Raw genomic sequence first — 20,151 nt, 5'->3', positions numbered from 1 at the left:
ACCTTCCTGTCTATAAGTGAAGAATTCTGGGAAATCCCCCACCCAGGAAAATAAATTATGCAAGTTGGCTCTGTAGTTAAGCAGGAGGGACAGGATACTATCAACTAAGCAAGAATACAGAGAGCTATGTTTGCCAATAACGAAGCTTGGTGAAACTGGCTTTATTCTTCTGGCGACTAGGCACCAACTTCTGAGGGTTAAACGCTGGGAAAACTCAGTTAAAAAGATGAAAATTAAGAAGAAGAGCAACACATCTAAACAATAGGAAAGGCCATGAGATGCCCTTTTCCTGAGCAGTCAGCCCTTGCAGACCATTGCTTGGATTAGCACTGGCATAAAGCATAGCACAGATGGACAGACAGACAAACAAAACAGACAAATGGACCGTAATTCCTCCCGCTCAGACCCTTTCAACTCAACCTGCCTGGTCATGGTAGGTGCTGCCAGAGCTGCTGCTTGGGGCCCCAGGTGCCGGCATAGGAGGAGGCCTTTCCACTGGGCAGCTGGATTCACTGAACGATGGCGAGAGTGGGACGCTGGTGTGGGGGTTGTGGTGATGGTGATGGTGATGCTGGAAGTGGTGGCCATGCTGCTGGAAGCAGCTGGCGTGAGGGTGTCCCAAGACGTGAAGGTTCTGTGAAGAGGTGCCACCATTGCTGCCATTGCATGGAGAATGCTGGGGGCAGCAGGATGGCAGTCTTGGCATGGCGGGAGGGCCGGATTCCAGTGTCGTACTTGAGGTATTGCCTCTGGCATCATCTCGGGTGGGCAAAAGGAAAGAAACACACCTAAGGACAGCTTATAAGAAGGCAAAGTGGTGCCTTGCACCCTCGTAAGGAGTGCCTTTCCAAAGAACACAGAGAACCAATACTGACCACCCTCCTTCCATGCTTTCCTTGCCAAAGGGTGCCTTTTTGGGGGTTTGTTTTTGTTTCCAAAACAAAAGGTAGCGGCCAGCCCATCTTCTTCATGGCAAGCCATTCTTTCAAACAGCTTCCAAGAGACAACACCCTCTGCCTGCCCCAAAGAGAAAGAAATCTTCTTCTGTACCTCCTCCTGAATTCCCAGCACTGCTGCTGTTGGTCAGGACAACCACTGGCTCTGGTCCTGAGGAGGACTGGCTGCTGGGGATGTTGGATGCTACATCAGAGACCGGCTCTAGGGCTGCAGCGTTGGGGCCGCCATCAGAAGCAGAATTTGCAAGCTGAGCTTCTCCGCGAGACGAAGTTGTCGGCACAATGGTTGGCTCTGTAAAACAAGGCGTAAGAAGCTGAAGAAGCTGCAGCCTGCTCAGGTGGTTTGCAAAGCAAACACTTCTTTCAATACACTGAGGCAGCCAGCACAGGGTTGCTACTTTGTTGGGTTTATCCACTTTGTACTCTTTCCGCAAAAGGTGTGGGGCTGTTTTAACTGCTGCACCAATATTCTTACCTTTAGATAGGAGTGAGGGTGTCACAATTTTTGGACTGAAGATGGCTCTACTTCTCCCATCAAATTCAGTATTACAGTACCACAACAGAATGAGAGTGACTTGGGAACATATATACACACCTGCTGCATCCAATCGAAACTGTACAAGATTTAGATCTGAGAAACTGAGAGATTTCAACAGAGCCCCCTCACTGACTGCAGGCTGTTGCTGTGACCTACCGTCCTCATCCACCGTGAGGTCCACGACTTCTGCGGCATTCTGTCTCAGTGGCTGGATGACCGTGGAGATCCTGCTTCGGTTCCGCTGCTCCTGTGGCCGTGACGTGTGGGAACTGGAACTGTGGCCCCAATGGGAGCGTGAGTGCCCAAGAGAGGAGCGGGACCTTGAGGGGGTGAAGACAGGCACTTGGCTAGTCTCAGTTTACAACTTCGTGGCACATGTATCCTCCCTTTGATCCCCAAGGATGCTATTTTTAACCCACGGTGCTCAGGGCCAGCAAGCCAGAGGTGGCAATTTGGAATATGCAAACCCTCAATTACTTCACCCTGCTCAGGAAGGACACAATGCCAACCCCCTGCATCCAAGAATGTGTTCACAGACCTTGGCCCCGTGGGAAACCCCATGAACGGGTGCTCCGTATAATAGCAGAAAGCCTTCCTGCTATCAGCTCACCCTTTGCCCCAAGTAATGGCCTTAACTGACAATCTGGCTGCAGCAGAACTGTATGCGCCAGAGACAGAGCTAATATTAGAGCATTTCATGAACTGTTTCATTTATGACAAAACCCAGTCTTCATCTCTGGATCTCTCCTTAAATGTTCACTAAGACACTGGTAAGATATCCCTATGCTAGTATTTCAGACTTTTGAGAACAATGTTTTAAAGGAAAGGCTTTTACAAATGTGAGGTATTGGTTTAATTGTACCTTTTTTCTTTAACTGCTTTTTAACATTTTAATTGTATGTTTTAAATTGTTGTTAGTGTGGGTAATAGTTTGATTCTATCGTAATCTTGTCCCCAGTTCTCTCTTTAAACCTTCCCGTATTTGTTTTAATTTGCAAAGGGATCTTGTAGCATCTCTGAGACTATTAAGAGATAGAAATTGTCCCATAAGCTTTTGTAGACTTGGTCTACTTCCTCAGATGCTTGTTTTAATTTGAAAGCTGCCTTGGGCCCTCTGTTTGTGAAAAAGATGGGATATGACTCAAAATGATGATGAGGATGATCATCATCCACAGCTGTGCTCAGGAATCTTTCAGTTTATCCAACCAACTGACAGTTGTCATGCAAAGAGAGGCAGGGGGAGATGCATTCAGGAATGCAGAGTCAGTTTAGAAAGGGAGGGTTTGGGTTTTGTTTTGTTTCTTAAATCTGACCAAACCATTAGAATAGCAAAGCTGCCTCCAATTTAAATGGGAGAAGGATTCATATATTCTGAAAGTTTAGAAAGAGAAGTAACAGACTTGGGCTTTCTTTTCTTTGCAGAGGAGAGTGAATTCAGAAGCCTTCTGTTTATCTTTGATCAAGGCATCAAGTAATGTTCTATGAGCACGGTTTGATCTGGGCTGACACTTTAAAAGGCTGCTACAAGACAAAAAAAGTGAAATAATTGACAGCTTGAGAGGTAAATGTATATTTCTCCCCAGCCAAACTACAGTCCATCCCCGTAGCCAGGTGGGAAGAGACTTTCATGGGCAACAGAAAGTAAAAATAACACATATGGTGCAGGCAGGCAGGAACAAAGAAGATGGCAAAGGCTAAACAGTGTGGCTCAGAGTAGGATAAAACATAAGAGGACAAGAAATCACACATGGGAAATAAATATGCAATTGTTGCCAGATTTTGACATTCTTTTTCAATGACTGGACCAGCCTTTGGTTTGCCCGAGGTACAGGGCAGACTCATCCTGGAAAGCTATGAAGTAACCCTATAAAATAGATTGTGACATAACTGACTGTGTGACAGACATTTATTATGAGATGCTTATAGACCTATCTGAATATAGCTACAGAGCAAGCAAACTGTGCTTGTACCTGAGGCCATGTACAACCTTTTATCTGTTGTGGAGCAAAATGCCTCTTTTGATCCAGGAGGCCATGAACAGAAACTTACTTCCATCATCATTAATTTACATAATCTGCATGTTGCCCAATTAACAACGGCCAGCAGGAAGGAAGCCTATGGTGCAGGCACAACTGCTGGAACTGACAAAACAAGGGAGCATAACTGAAGGGACAATGCCTGTTCTACTTTAACAGCAGAAAACAAATGTTCTTGCCTAAACCTAACTCATTTATTACCATCAAATCTTTAAAAGAGTTTAGGGAGACAGGAAGCTGTCTTTTCCTAAGTCAAACTAGTTTGACTAAATCCATCTTGTTTCTGGTGTGTAGTTCCTTGTCCAGATTTCAGAAAGGAACCTTTCCCATCCCCACCTGGAAATGCCAAGAACTGAACTAGGGACCCTCTGGCAAGCAGAGTAAGTGCTCTCTACACCTGGGCCTGTCCCTTCCCAATGTCAATCATCCAAATCAGGCTGATTTTTACCAACAGAGAAGGAAAATGTATTGCTGTGCTCTGGCTCTCTGGGTTCTCAGGAGCCCCATGGCCAACAAGTGGAATGGCCTCTACCTGCATCAACCCATCTTGAACAACACTTTCAACATCTGAAGAATGATGTAGCCTGGTGACTTTTCAGATCTAAAAGCCTCCATAATGTATTTTACACCTCCTGACTGGCCTAATAAGGACATCACCGGAATGTGTATTTTGTCATGTTTTGCCAAGTGGTCCACATGGCTACTGCTGGATACCTACATCAAACAAAACACTTACACTGGACAGAAGAGTTCTCTTGCCTCACACCTAAGGCTTTACAATCCTCCATTACTGCAGAGACAGAAGGACGAATTCCAGAGAGGCACCCCCAATACTTCATTCTCCTAAGATAGTCCTCTCTCTACGGGCCCATGAGGTGCCGTCATTACGTGTGAGGGGCGGCGCTGCCTGACGCGCCTTGTCCCTCGTGCATAACGAGTGCGTCAAAATGGCAGCACCCTATACAGATGGGCACCGCCATTTTGACGTCGCGGATGCGTATTGTCCGGACGTTGCGCGGCGGAAGTGATGCCATGAGTGCGCACCTCACAATACCACTTCCGGGGTACAAAAAGAAGTGCCATTTTGGCGCTTCTTTCTTGCTGCGCCTGGGATCCGCGCGGTTTGGCTGCTGTGGATCCCGGACGCAGCAACCGGCAGCAGCGCGAGACCACCTGTTTTGGGCAGTCTGTAACACGCCTAAGACAAGGACAGGCAGTGTGAGCCTCCCTAGGTGTTGCTGGACTGCACTGTTGCCACATTTTGCTGGCTACAATGGATGGGAGTTGCAGTCCAGCCACATCTGGAAGACCACAACTGGCATCCTGCTGGTGACTTAAGCAGACATGAATTGCTTTATGCTTGCAGATAAAACCTTTGCAGTGTTGCATAATGAAGGCATTTATATCTGAAGTCTGGAAGCATCGTTTTGTATGTAGTTGTGCATTTCTGCCCACTGCATGCAACAGTGCATTAATGCACACTGAATGTGGATAGGCATCACAGGTCCTCATGTTTGTAGAAAGAGAGGGCAAACAGGTAGGAAAATGGAAAGATAAAATATCAGTACTGCTGTCAGAATGACAGCTTACTGGACCAATCTGAGCAACATTCTCTGGTTAGCATAGAAGTCGGAGAGCGAGGTAAACTGGGGGTGGGGTGGTGGGGACTCATTGCTCATCCATATCCAATGAGTCTTACTCAAAAAACTGGGTTTGTACCAAACTTCCAAGCAAAAAGAGGAATGACATGAGCCGCCAGAAGAGTAACGGGAAGCCTTACCGGTAACTTTCTCCAACGGTTACAATCTCTACTTCACTGTCTGTTGAGGTAACATTGATTTCTTCATTGGCAGTGACTTGGGGAGTGGAGGACGCTTCGATCACCACAACATCTTCATCGACACTCCCTGAATTGCAGAATTCAAAGAAAAGATGTGTGAGGAAGATGCAAAGGGAACTCACATTATAGTTGAAATACATGGGGTATTAAACATGTATGATGCAAAATGGAGGCAAATCGACAGGTTACAGAAAAAAGTAACTTAAGAAAATAGTAACACAACCCTCTTTGATGGCAGATACATGGAGTTTCATGAAAGCCACAGTCCATTCCAATGTTGCTGGACTGACATTCTGATTCAAGAAAGACAGCAGACACCTAACAGTAAATTCACTTTTGTGTACCTTCGAGTTGTTTTTGAGTTATGGTGAACCCTATAGTAGACACGGGATTTTCTTGGCAAGTTTCTTCAAAAAGGATTTGCCACTGCCATCCTCTAAGGCAGAGATAGTGTGACTTACCCAAAGCCACTCAGTGGGTTTCTGTGGCTGAGTGGGGATTCGAACCTGGTCTCTAGAGTTGTAGTCCAATGCTCAAACCACTACACCATGCTGTAAATACCTGTACAGAAATGAGTTCCAGATAGGCATTTGAGCTTTGTGATAAGTGGTCCTTCGTAAACAGACTGGGGTGGGCAAAGTGCCGCCAGCAGCCACCTGTGCCCTCCCAGGGGTCAAAAATGTTGTACAAAAAAGTTTACAAAAAAAAAAAAAATCCCCTCTGAGGTGTGTGTGAAAAATTATCACCATGTTTGGATACCTGCCAGACCAATTTAGAGCCCAGAGAACCTTTGTTTGAAAAGGAAGTAACTTCAGCCCACTTACTGCTATTTTTTTTAAAAAGGCCTCTCCTAAAATGGCCCAGGAAGGCCCAAACACATGGTGAAAATGCCCCCAAAGCCCCGAGGGGGTGTTTGAAAGCAAATGGAGGCAACCCCCTTTTGACTTATTTTTCCAGAGTCTGGGTGAAGTGGAAGGTTGTGGCTTTCCAAGGTCTCCTGGGGGACCAATGCAACCCCCTCGCCTTCCCAAATTGCCCACTCTGTCCTGTTTTGGAAGAGGGCATACTATTCCTGAATGGGACAGGTAATGCCTGCATCTCAACTGCTGGCTCATGCTTCCTTCTTGATTCATTGCATCATAACAACATTCAGAGTGGGCAAAGAGTTGAATGGACATGTATTATGGCATAATCCTTCATGGACGAGAGTCCATTGCACTGCCTTCATCTGGCAGCTAAAAATGGAGGCAGACTATACTGAAAGACACACATGAGGTATTTTACTCATGCATACAGTATATATTTTGCACATTTAACGAAACCCGATCTAGTCCGTGAAACATTAATGCACAATAAATCTCTTTTGTCTTTCATTTGCCACATGACGCTCTTGTTTCCACTGATTTAATATCCTATTATTCAATTTCGACAGAAACCCTCCACTTAGGATCTTCCTGGGGACATGAAAAAGCACATTAATAATGAACACTCACCCACAGAGGGGAATGCTTTTGTTAAGGGCTCCATGCAGCATGAGTATTCTCTCTTGTACATGTCTGCATGTGAAGCTGATGCACAAACCTGCTGTATTTATGCTGGTGAGATGCAAATTGGTGCAAGTGGGGGTAAGTGAAGGCACAGGCAAGTAGACGCAGCAGAGATGAAAAACACAATGGATGAAAGAGGTTACCATGCAGGGAAGGGGCTGAATCTCCACCTTCCTCATCCTTATATTTATTTATACCCTGCTTCTCTCATAAAATTGTTGTTCAAGGAAGTTTTGGTGGCTTACTAGCTTTTGAACTCCAAACCATAATAGGAAGTTAGATGTTTTAAATATAAACAAGTAAGTAAGATGCTGATGACAACCCATAGTTACCAAAATGGAAGCATTACCCTAGCACAAGCACAAAAAAGTTACAAGGGATACTAGAGGACCGATGGGACAGTGGCAACAAATATGACCAAAAGGAGCAATGCACAGCCCCATATGTGGTCAGCCTGTTTCACCAAAGTTAGGAAAAAGCATGTTTCTTTTTTGATTAGGGGCAGAAACATTGACCCCTGGCTGGGGGACATTTTGACATATATTCATAGAGGACAGGAAAAGGCAGAGCTAGAGGAATGGACAGATTCCCAAAGCAAACCTTTCCTCTGAGGCATGGGGTGGAAAATTCTCCAGAAAATCTTCCAACGCTCCATTTTTCCATGGAAATTTTGCCACACACCACACACACATTTTATGTGGGCTGTTACACTGCAACCACTCCCTTAGTGAACAGAATGTTCCACTGATTCTCCTCAGTCTTCTCAGCATGTTTCATCTCAGCAAAAAAGGTCAAACTTTTGATATACAATATATAAGGTACAGCTCTTTATAGGCATACATCATTTTTTTTTTTAAAAGTATTTTTTCAGGTGTGGTCATTTTTTGCTAAATATAGGAAATAATCTCTTTACATTGTTACAAATATTCCAATAAACTAATTTCAGCATAAAGCTTTGAATGTGTTGAAATTGAACATTTAAACCAAACATGCTAAATCCGAAAACTTTTGTTTAGAGCTACTTCACTTGAAAAATCCACATCAGCCTCTCATTTCCATTTTCAGAAAGTCAACTGAATGGGGGTTTTGCTTCACAGATCTCAGCAGAATCTGAGCAACTGCCACGTTTCAAAATATCAGACTCTGCCTTATTCCAAGCCAGGCTACTGTTCATCCCATCTAACCGAGACTCAAGAGGGAATCCTTTCACATGTAAAGCAGATGTAATACCCAGAGCTTAGAAATATTACTTTGTTAGACTATAACTTTCAGAATGAACAGCCAGCACAACCAAAAGAGTAGCTTTTCCAGGTTCTGGTTCTACTACCATTTGGTGAGGAAAAATAAGTAAATATTCAAGCTGCCCCCAGGACCTTCTGAATACAAAACAAGGGAACTATGGCCAGATCTGGCGCCTTTAGCTAAGATGCTGATAAGGGTTGCATTTTAAAGTCAGACTATAGGACAGGGGTTGACACCTGTCAGAGACCAAGAGGGTTGACACTTGTCAGAGTACAGCCTCGCATTAAAAATAAATAAATAATTTTTTTTTTTGCTCCTAAATGCCCTTTAAAGGTCAAGGGGGCATTTCCAACATCTTCTTGGTATGCCCTTGGTCATTTTAGGCCAAGAAGAGATCTCTGTAGCAACTGGCAGTGACCAGGAAATCATGTCCTGCTCACTTTGTTGTTTTTTGGAGATTTCTACTCAGGGTCCCCCCAAAATATAGGCAAAATGTCCCCCACACTCCCAGATGCCACTAGGGGACCATTTTTTAAATAAACCAATCACATTTTTAATTCCCTGGAGGCAACGCTTTGCCTCCCTCTGCTCTGGGAAGAGAAAGAAGAGAGCCAGGAAATCAGTCCATCATCCCACAAAGAGATCATTTTACCTGAGGGAACAGCTGTACTGTTTTGGTGGTTTTCGCCAGTTGAGACAAAGATATCTTCCTCTCCTTCGGAGGAAGAGCTGGAAGAGGATTCGCTGCTCAGGTCATTCTCGCTGGAACTGCTAGAGCTAGGTAGCAATGCGTATTTCCGCCGAGCCAAGACCTCCCTTTTTTTCCGCTGCATTAAAATTCGCTCCTTTTGGTTTTGCGTCCGCTGCGAGGAGCTGGTTTTCACAAATCGCTTCCTGTATGGGAGCCTTCTCAGGGAATTACCACTGTGGAAACAGGGCCTTTTTATTAACAGCCCTGATACAGATTCAGCCTCTGTCCGGGGCCACTTCTGCGGCCGAGAGCCGTGAGTTCGGCTGGAGGCGTTGAGGACGGCCCGGGTGTGCCTCACAGGAGCCGCCTCCTTGTCCTCCTCGGATGTTACTGTGTCGGAGTCCCCAAAATGCAAGCTAGAGGAGGGCGACGAGACACATTCGCTGAAAGAGGAGTCGTTGTCCTCACTCTGCGTATCAAGGCGCTGCCGTAATCCTAAAATCTGGCCATTCTCTTTGCTGCCGCAGTTCTGAGCATAGGACGGGCCAGCCTGCTGGCTCTTGCGCTTCTTCCGCATGACAAGGGTCTCTTGCTCCGGGTGACTCCCGCTGATATCCTTCTGCTTCTGAGTGTCTCCACAAAGGTGAGAGAATTCATCCCCAACTTTGCTGGCAATCATCTCCACCTCTTTTTCAGGGAAGCTTTTGCCTGCCTCAATGGGAGGTGGAGGAGGGTTCAAGAGGATCCCCTTTAGGCTTTCCTGGCTCTTGGGTGCGCCAGAAGAAACGTCACTCTTCATATCCGCTTCTGGGGTATAGACTACATTACACCGAGGAGTCCATTGAGACATGGAAGGGCGACAACAGGGGAGGCCTGGGCAAAAGACACAAACAAAAACAAGATAGGTAAATGAGCTCTTAGAGAACAGTGAATAATGCAAGCACTAGGTGTCCAGTAGCCACCAAGAACTTACTCACAGAGTTATGGCTGTTTTTGTTAACTTTATTTATACCCTACCTTCTCTCTAAGACAAGGCAGCTTTTGTTGCTATTGTTGTGTGCCTTCAAGCTGTTTCCTACTCATGGCAACCCTAAGGTGTCCCTATCACAGCATTTTCCTACCAAGATTTCTTCAGAGGAGGTTTGCCGTTGCCTTCCTCCAAGCATGAGAGTGGGACTTTCCCAAGGTTACCCAGTGGGTTTTCATGGCTGAGTGGTAATTCGAACCCTGATCTCCTAGTCCCATCACTCCAGTCACAACACAACACAATACACAACCTGCTGTTTGGTATCCACCTTTACAGGGAGTAGTGCTTTGTGTACATGCATATGTGTGTATGCACTCTGAGCTATTATTTCTTGCCACAACCCCCAGGCTGCCACTTCTAAAATAAAAATGGAAGTAGAAACAGAAGATGTGCAAGTGAGGAAGAGGAATGAGAACCTGTTCAGAAGCAGAAAGGCTCCATGATTTAGATCACCACAAGTTGGAGGAGACCAACTGGCTTTCTACATAGTGTTCAGAAGAACAGCATTGCTGGATCCAACTGCGACTGTCCAATCCAGCCTTCTACTCCTGCAACCGACAACATGGTGCAATGTGGGTAGTCTACCAGCAAGACATGACAGACACTGTTCTCTCGTGCATGGGTTTCTCCAGCAACTCACAGACCAACCCAAACAGCCTTGGATTAGTAGAGGGGGCACAGTGGTATTCTTGACTAGTAGCAACTGATGGGTCTTCACGGCCATGTTAAAATGTTGTCTATTGGGGCAAAACCCATTAAGTGTAGATTCCTCCTCTCCATAACCAGAGAAAGAGCCGTTAGTTATACTGGGTAATTCTAAAATCTGAGGATAACGAAAGCAATCACACAGTGGGTCTTAACCACCAGCACCAATCCAGGATACTTTTTCAACCCAGAGTACTGGCGATCTGTGCGCCTCACTGAAACCACACACAATGGTGACTCACAGGACAACAATCGACCATGGTATCCTTCTGGAAAGCCTGAAGGAAATGGGAATCGGGGGCACTGCTCTGCAGTGGTTCCGGTCCTATCTCTCAGGCAGATTCCAGATGGTGTTGCTTGGCGACATCTGTTCAGCCAAGAGTGAGCTCAAATCGGGTGTCCCTCAAGGCGCGATACTGTCACCAGTGCTCTTCAACATTTACATGAAGCCGGTGGGTGAGATCATCCGGAGACATGGGGCGGGGTGTTATCAGTATGCTGATGACACCCAAATTTGCTTCTCCATGTCTCAGACTGCTTCAGTGACCAAGGATGGCATCTCTCCTTTGAATGACTGTCTGAAGTCAGTAATGGATTAGATGAGGGAAAATAGACTTAAATTGAATCCAAATAAAATGGAGGTACTCGCTATAGGCAATCACAATCCGGGTATGGTGATAAGCTCCTCAGTTCTGGATGGGGTCACACTCCCCCTAAAGGACTGTGTTCGTAGCTTGGGGGTGTTCCTGGACTCGTCGCTTCACCTGTCGTCCCAGGTGGACGCAACAGCCAAGAGTGCCCACTATCAGCTACGGCTGATTCACCAGCTATGACCCTTCCTGGAACGGGAAAACCTTGAAACGGTTGTACACTCCCTGGTAACCTCTCATCTCGATTTCTGCAATGCGCTCTACATGGGGCAACCCTTATGCCATGTTCAGAAGCTGCAAATGGTCCAAAACATGGCAGCCAGATTGGTGACTGGGAGTTCCAAATTTGATTCTATCACACCCATTCTAAAATCCCTTCACTGGCTAGCTATTAGCTTCTGGGCACAGTATAAGGTGTTGGTTATTACCTATAAAGCCCTACATGGCCTGGATCCAGCTTACCTGAGGGAACGCCTCCTCCCATATAATCCTTCCCGCACTCTAAGATCCTCAGGGAAGAATCTACTACAGTCAGAGAGAACTAGACTTGTAACAACTTCCCAGAGGACGTTTTCTGCTGCCGCTCCAAAAATCTGGAAGGATCTGCCGGACGAGATCCGCCAACTAACATCTTTGTAGGCCTTTAAGAAGGCAATAAAAATGGATCTTTTCTAATCTCACTCTCCACTTGATTAAATTGTTCTCTTCGGACTGATTCATTCTTGACTGATCTTATTGCCCATTGTTTGGGAATTGCTTTTAACGTTAATTTTAGGGGAGGGGGGAGGGGGAATCTGGAGTCTAGTGTACTTTTATCTACTGTTTCTGTGCTTTTGATTTTATTGTTTTCTCTTTTTTATATGCTGTTACCCACCTTGATCCAACACAGGGAGTGGCAGGTTATAAATAAATACTATTATTAATTATTATTCTTATTAACCTGCAAACATTTCTTCCAAGAATTGAGAATGCCTTGACCAAAAGCAACAGAAAGGCAGAGAGAAGGTGCTAAGGCTCACACAGAAGTCCTCTCCTCCTGCCTAGGAGTGTCCCTTCCCAGTCTGCCTCTCATGCACACCACTTCTTAGGTGTTTTCAGAACCTGCTTACAAGGTCAGGGATGGCGAAACATCCTGAGAACCATGAAGGGCCATGAAGGGGTCAATTCCAAGTACCAGACTTCCTATGCCTTCTTACTCCCACAGTAGCTAACACTTCGGCTTCTGCTGCTCGTCCCCTTTCCAATTAACAGCAGATTGTTTTATTGCCTCTTAGAATATGGGCAGTGGAGCCATTGGAGAGCAAATGAAGAGCAATGAAGGAGTGTAAGGAGCTTCACCCCCTGTCTTTTCTTTTCTTTTTTGCTACAGTGCACATCTGCTGCAGCTGCTGTGAAAACTCAGGGGGCAAGCAAGCCTAGTTTAATGAGCAATTAAGCTTCAAAGATGTTAACAGTTCACCTTCCCTTTTTAATGCCCTAACAGGATTTGTCAGTTTTGACAATCTTTTCCCCCCAACAACCAAATGACTTCAGCTCCAGTAAGATGAGAGGAAGCGTACAATCAAGCGACTCCAGATCCAGGGAAAACGGGGTTCTCTCTTGGAATTTACCACAGGCTTTACCACGAAGCATAGCTGTCTTGGTTGCAGAAAAATATATAAAACTGGGCCCTGCTGTGAAATGTTTCCTTTTGGCAGAGTTTCACATCAACAGCTCATTAAAGCTACACAAATGGTATCTTTATGGCTCAGCACTTTCACACAAATACAAAAAACAAGAGAGATCACTGGAACGGCATATTAACTAACCGGAACTGCCCTCTCAGCGAACCTAATTCCATGAGGCCCAGGTTTCAAAAAATAGGCTAACCAAAGAGAGGATGCTCGATGCAGCATGGGGAGTTTCCTTAATGTGGGAGGCTAACTGGAAAACAGCAGCTGCTATGCTGGATGGGAGATCCTGGGAACTGTAATCCATAAAAGTAACTTTTACAAGTATTATGGCATGGGTAGGCAACTTAGGTGAGTCTGGGGGAACAATGTTTTTTTCAATCTTAAGAATCTCCAAGGGCAGCCTGTAAGACTGCAATATTAAAGAGAGATATACATGTTTAAAAACGCAATATAAAATAATAAAAGGGAAGAGAAACTGCAATCTAAACAACTCCAAAAAAGCAGGAGGCAGAATTATAAGCCAACATACTCCTGAGTGAAATGGTAAAATGAAGTATTTTACCTGATGCCTCAGTCTGAGAAAAATGGTGGGATGCAGTGGTTTGAGTGTTGGAGATAAGTGTTCAAACCCCACTCACCCATGGAAACCCACTAAGCGGACCTTGGGCAAGTCACATTCTCTCCATCTCAGAGGAAGGCCATGGCAAGCCTCCTCTGAATAAATCTTGCCAGGAAAACCCTACAGGAGTGTTGCAATAAGGTGGAGGTGACTTGATGGCACATAACAACAACAACAACCTAAATCAAAAGGCACTGGGCACATGAGGTTCAGGAAGAGTATTGTCAGAGCTAGGACACCTTTACATGGAATGCCCAATCCTTGGCCACTATCTAATTTCAGTAACTGGGTCTCTCCAAAGAAGCATTTCTCCAGATCAGAGAATGGGAGACCTACACAGAAGCAAGCAGGTAGTCCTCAAAGCTAGCCTCAAGCACTAGCAGCCCAAGAGCTCCACATGGAAATGTGTGAGGAACCACACTTTTCTTGCTTATTAATAGCGTTGATACATCTGAATGTATTGTCTGGTCTATACTGGAAGGTCAGAATATTTTCTCCTCCCCTCAAATGTTCCCAAGAGTCAGTATCATTCCTAGTTAACAAACACAAGATTATCCAAAAGAGAAGTGACTGTCTGGTTGAAGGAACCCAAAGCAAATTGTGGGTCATAATAAATGTTGAGTTTTTAGCATCAGACCAGGCTGGCTTGCAGGATGATTCTGCCTTTGGATTATCGAAGAAGGCACCCACTGTTCAAACTCTGGAGAGGCTTTTTGTGGGGTCACTGTGCCACAAAGAGTAGAAGGAACAGCCTACTTGCAACCCTGCAATAGTTGAGAAGCTTCTGGGGCGCTGACCATCAGCCAAACCTCTGAGTTGATCTATCCTCTCCCTGTCAGAGCCTGCATGGAACCTGGAACCTGCCTCACTAACTGACAAAGAAGAGGAAGGAAGCACTGGATGCAATCCACAACATCCATACTTGAGCTTGCAGTTTCCACATTTCTGTGACAATGGCTCTCCCCACCTTTGCCCATGGAGATGGTGGTGGAGGAAGAAGATTACATTTCCAGCCATCATCACACACACAGAGAAAGAATAAAAATATCCTCGATATACTGACTCACTCAAGACAGCTTCTTTTCGGTTCTCCAGAGGCAGTCCATTTAACCAACCAGGACTGAGGCATAAATTGCCATCTGAAGAGCCCTGTGCTTGAAACCACGTTTGCACAACCAGAGAAGCCTATGCTGGGTTTACAAAAGAGAGACCAGACCAAATTAACAAAAGAGAATGGGGCACTTTGACTTCTTCACTGGACACCATTACTGCTGTAGCTCAAGGAAGCTGATTAGAGGTTGCTACCAGAGAGAATTCTAAGTACCTCTCCCCAAACTACAAATCCCAGGATTCCATAAGATGGAGCCATGGCAAGTAAACAACCACCAAACTACTCTAACTCTTTCTAGATTTTAACTACAGTACTGCTTTTATTATTGGCTTTATGATCCATTATGTTTCTACTTCTTTAGGGGGCTTTGCTCCTTCTTAAATGCCAACTCTGCTGGCAGAAATGCTGGTTTACAAACATTTAAAATTGGATTTTTGTGGAGTTTTTGGGCTATGTGGCTGAAGATGCCAGCCACAGATGCAGGTGAAATGTCAAGAACAAATTCTTCTAGAACACAGCTATATAGCCTAAAAAACCTAAAAAAACTATGGATATTGGCCGTGAAAGCCTTCGACTTCACGTTTAAAATTAGTTTGGGAGCTTGTTTTTAATGACTGAATTTACAGGAGAATGTCTCTGTGTGCTTCTACCTGATCTTCACAGACCTAATCACACCTTTCTTTACTACCATGATAAGTGTTTATTACTAACTGCTACAGTAAACCCTGACACCAACAGCCTAAGCATACACAAGGACAAGCGCTGAGGCAGTTCCTTCAGTACTTAGCTGCTGGAGTGGAGGACTGAGAGCACTGCTTATGTATCACAATGGAAACTAAGCAGCTCCTACCAGGCCATAAAGCTAGCTTCTCTAAGCTGTGACTTTGCAGATATGTTGGACTACAACTCTAATTAATCCCAGCCAAGAGGGGAGCTGCACTCCAATACACTGGAAGAACAACAGTCTATAATCTCTTTTGAAGAAGCTAGAGTTAGTGCACTTGCAGTTTCCCTCCTGGGATCCCAGAGGGGAAATGGTGCTGGTTATATGAATGAAATCCTATTCAAACAAAGGGCCCGTACAGACAGGCCAAAATAAAGCTGCTTCAGGTCACTTTGGAGGTATGCTGTTTAAATAATGCATGTGTCCTAAGAGGCCAAAAACTGTGCCAAAGCTGTGGTCCAGTCCTTAGGACTGGAGTGTGGCTTCTGGCCTCTTAGCTTCCGGACTCTTGAGACGCATGCATCATTTAAACAGCATACCTCCAAAGTGACCCGAAGCAGCTTTATTTTGGCCTGTCTGTACGGGCCCAAAGTTAATAATACACATACACACCCCAAAAAAATGAAACAGCTGTGCACTACTGCCTTCCACTAACTTAGCACCACTTTCATTCCCCCTCGGTCTCATGCAAAAGATGATTTTTAATTTGCATCAAAGCTATTTTCAATCTCTCTGGCAACCAGAGATTTCACAGTACAATTAACTGGCCGGGGGGGGGGGGGAGGGGGTTTGTTTCATTTAATGTTTAAGCAACTTCACAAGCAAAAAGCCATCAACACACGCACCCTGTGAGGTCAAGGGAGCTTACCAAGGGCCAGGGCTGCCTTGTGATCTCCTCCAGGAGATCTGGACCTGGAAGATCACCGTTCATGTTTTATAGTTCAGCTATGAACCTATGACGGAGCCTTTAACAATTCACTGCGAAAGGAAACCACCACCAAATTTATTGTGGGGGATGAAAAATAAAACAAGTATCATTATCTGCCCAACGTATTTAATCCATTTATGTTCCTACATCTCTGCTTCCACCCCATGCTGGAACTTGAGGTAGTCTGTTTGGGATCACCCCAGGTGGCCCGTGGTCCAAAACACTGGCTACATCCCATGCCTTCAGACCTCTTTCTATGCGTCAAAGAGAGAAGAATTACAGACTTTTCAGAATAAAGGCTCCAGTTCATAAGACCGCTTTGCCCCGTACCAACCAACAGCTGTGAACAGGCGCATCTGGATTGCTTATTTAGTATACTACTATATGGTCTGTGTGAGACATGAAAGCCCATGTCTCCCAATATGAGCCTGTCCGGGTTTTAGGATCCTCTGGTGAGGGCTTTCTCTGTCCATGCCACCACCATTACAGGCAGGTTGGGTGAGGACACAGGAGGGCTTTCTGGATGGCTGCTCCCAAACTATGGACCTCCTTCCCTTAGGAAGCTAGTTTGGCTCCCTCTCTGCTCTGCTTCTGCAAGAAAGCAAAGGCCTTTCCACTTAACAGGGCCTTTGAGTGTTACTGAAGATCTTTTAACTAGGGTAGTTTAAATTGTATTGGTATTTTTACCATTATTATTATTGTTATATTTGAATTGCCTTTTAAAAGCTGTTTTAATGTTTTTAACATAACTGCTTGCTTAAGTATTTTTCAACTATGGTACTTCCCATAGTTTTAACTGTTTTCCCCCTTTTAAGTGAAATTTGTGAGCTGCCTTGAGTCCCATATTGGGAAAAAGAGGGGATATTCAAACATATCCTCAACAATGCAGAACCTGAGGATACGCGGCCTTCCTCATGGAGCCCAAAGTGCCAATAGGTTTGCTACACCAACAGCTTTCTGCCCCACTCTATTCTACTCTTCTGCTCATCATGGCCACTGTACTCTCCATTCCCCCAAAGCGTCATTTACACACAAACACGCGTGTGGCCATTTCCACATGATAAGCCATATTCCACTCACAAGCAAACAAGTAAGGAGGTATGAAGTGGCTTTGTGGTAGGAAAAGGAGAATCTGTTCTCAGCCTTTCCTCTGTATAAGCAGATTTAGTCGGCCACAACAGCAAAAAACCAGCTAAGAATCTAGTAGTAGCTTTAAATCTTAACAAGTATTATTTGGCATAATCTTCATCAGAGGCCTGGCAGTTAAACATTTAAAATGCTGAAACATTTAGCTTAACAGTAGTCACTCTGCACAGAAGCAGAGTTTGGAAAAAGCCCCTCTTCTGGCAATTTCCCTCATCTGTAGTTTTGGCCTTTCTTTTCCTTGATTTCACCCTCATAGGACAAAGGCTTTTTGTTAGAAGGAACAGGTCCAGATTAAGGAATCTTGAGCATTTAATTGCTATTTTCCCAAGAGAGGCCCCTAAGAAAGATGAACGGAAGCTGTAGTCTTCCCATCCTTACAATGCAAATTATCATCGAAGGCTTCATGGAGGACAAAGACCAGGAAACTGAGACTATGATGCTGGTAGGCCCATGTTATCAAATACATAGCACAACCTGAAATGCTTCCTTATATTGGACCAAGTGGGCACTAAAACCATTCCAAGTGTCAGATATTCTCTTTGCCAGGCAAGCATTTCAAAGGTATGAGAAAGAGAGGCATTTGTCTAGTTAAGCAGGCCATCATTTGTTCCATGCTAAGCCCTGGTTAGTATTTGGGTGAGACAGCCAGCCAATGCCAGGTGCTACAGGATATATTTAAGAGGAAGGAACTGGCAAAACCAGGATTCCTTGCCTAGGAAAACTCTGTGGGAAATGTATGGGGTCATCATTAAGTCAAAAGGCAACTTGAAAGCACACACACAAAGACACAAAACAAAACCTAACAGCCCAACCCTTTGCACATTAATCCAGAAGCAAGACTCACAAAATTCATTGGAGTTTACTCTCAAATAAATGCCCCCAAAGACTGCAATTCCCTGCATGTTTACTTAAGAGCAAGTCCTACTGAATTTGGTGGGACTTCTCCTAAAGAAAATGCACGCAGGAGACGGCTGCACATGTGAAAAGCTGCAAGGGCTGACAAGTATATTTGCAGAACAACAGCACATCCATAACAACATTTGACTCTTTGGCCTCGGCTGCCGCTTTTAACATTTTGTGGATGCTTCGTTGGAGATGATGGTTTCTGCCTCTCCTGGGAGCATCTTCTTCTGCCGCTTTATGGCATTGTTGCACATTCTTTCCCATGCTGCTCCCAATCTGTATTCAAACCACCAACCTCCCAGGAAAAGAGAACGGCCCTTTGCTTGCATTTCGACATATAGCTTCAAGGTGTGTTGTGTGTGTATAAGTTGTGTGTGGACTTATGACAACGCCATCCATCTCACAGGGTTTTTCTTAAGGAAAGGAATACTCAGAGGTGGAGTGGCCAGTTATTTCCTCTAAAACAACACCTGCAGCCCCTGGCATTCATTGCTTGGCGGTCTCCCATCCGCATACTAACCAGGACCGATCTTGCTTACCTTCCAAGATCAGAAGCAATCTGGTGCTTTGAGGGCATTTAGGCCAAATTCAATACTCTCTGACGGAGGAAGGCCAAACATCCCACGAAACTACAAACCCCAGAATCCCTCAGGGGAACCATACTTGCCCATAGGAAATCATTGGAGAATACTTGCCCGCAGGGAAACACGGCTTGCCTAAAGTTCTCCTATGGACATGTATGCTCTGTTTCCCCTCTCCAGTGATTCTCTATGGGCAAGGATTCCTCTATATTCCCCTATGGGCGGCTATTCTGGGGCTTGTAGTTCCTTCCTCTGAGAAACTCCAGTTCCCAGAATCCCACAGCACTGAGCCCTGACAACTGAAGCGGCGTCAAACCGGATTATTCCTGCAGTGCGGATGGCGAGGGAGAGACGTACAAACGACTACAACCCCCATCATCCCCAGCGCCGCCGAGGCAGGGCGTCCAAAGCGGGACCGGGGCCCGCGTTCCTTCTGAATCGCTATTGATTCCCGGCGAGAGAGGCTTCCGAAGGCGACGGAGGCCTTGCTCCTCGGGGGCGATAGGCCTCCGTTCCTCACCTGAGGGGGCCGCCGGGGGCGAGGCGGGCCAGGCCCGGCCCAGGGCCCTCCTTCCTTCCTTCCTCCGCTCTCCTTCAGGGACCCTCTCCTCCTCCGCGGAGCCCCTTCCGGAGCCCCTGAGACGCCACCGAGAGCCTTCCCTTCCTCCTCGCCGCCGCCGCCGCCGCTCTCGCTCCCTTCTCTTCGCCGACGCAACAGCGCGACATTCGGCAGCGACGGGCGCGCTTTACGGCAAAGCCGTCAAGTAAAGAAGCAGCGGCAGCGAGAGCTGGCCACGCCCCCTTTTCTCCAGCAGCCAACTAGCGGAGGAATACGTCCGGTTCTAGTGCGACGGACCAAAGGGGAAGGGTCCTCTGGATGGAGCTGGGGTTACTTTAAATGTAATTTGATACGTCTAATTCACAGCCATGTTAGTCCGGGAATCAGGAGTGTAGAGAGATCTTGGAGCGACTGCGAGACTCACTGGAAGGAAGAAGTTGGCAGCAGGAGCTTTCCTAAACTTAAGTCTAAGAAACAAAGAAGGCGGCTCCACCCCCTCAGACTCGAATTAACAACCTGGAAGCAGCCCTGAGAGCCTTTGTTTCTGAAGAGTGGGCTATAAATATAATAAATGCAATGAATAAATACAAATGACGTAGATTGAAGCCTAAGACAGCGGTGGGGACTTTTTTTGGGGGGGGTCTCTCCCCTTCAATGAATTGAATGGTGAGAACT

At 45.6% G+C, this 20,151-nt stretch overlaps 1 protein-coding gene across 6 annotated transcripts in view; it reads right to left on the bottom strand.

The window, feature by feature from the left end:
- Positions 1–19,614, bottom strand: part of RNF111 (ring finger protein 111) — a 29,017-nt gene extending 9,403 nt beyond the window's left edge. For all 6 annotated transcript variants that reach the window (XR_016282319.1, XM_089538101.1, XM_089538103.1 and 3 more), the window contains exons 1-6: positions 19,438–19,614; positions 8,812–9,723; positions 5,311–5,437; positions 1,651–1,814; positions 1,051–1,248; positions 425–759 (exon numbers count right to left, since the gene is read on the bottom strand). Coding sequence is in view for 5 of the 6 variants with exons in the window: in XM_089538101.1 (XP_089394227.1) it covers positions 425–759; positions 1,051–1,248; positions 1,651–1,814; positions 5,311–5,437; positions 8,812–9,700 (1,713 nt within the window). In the remaining variant the exon portion in view is untranslated. The remainder of the gene's footprint in view (positions 1–424; positions 760–1,050; positions 1,249–1,650; positions 1,815–5,310; positions 5,438–8,811; positions 9,724–19,437) is intronic.
- Positions 19,615–20,151: the final 537 nt, after the last annotated feature.

Source organism: Sceloporus occidentalis, unplaced genomic scaffold (genome assembly GCF_023333645.1).
Source record: "Sceloporus occidentalis isolate IW3139 unplaced genomic scaffold, rSceOcc1.0.p SCAF_9, whole genome shotgun sequence".
Taxonomy (NCBI): domain Eukaryota; kingdom Metazoa; phylum Chordata; class Lepidosauria; order Squamata; family Phrynosomatidae; genus Sceloporus; species Sceloporus occidentalis.
The sequence above is the reverse complement of the archived record's forward strand: the minus strand, read 5'-3'. Positions and strand labels throughout refer to the sequence as shown.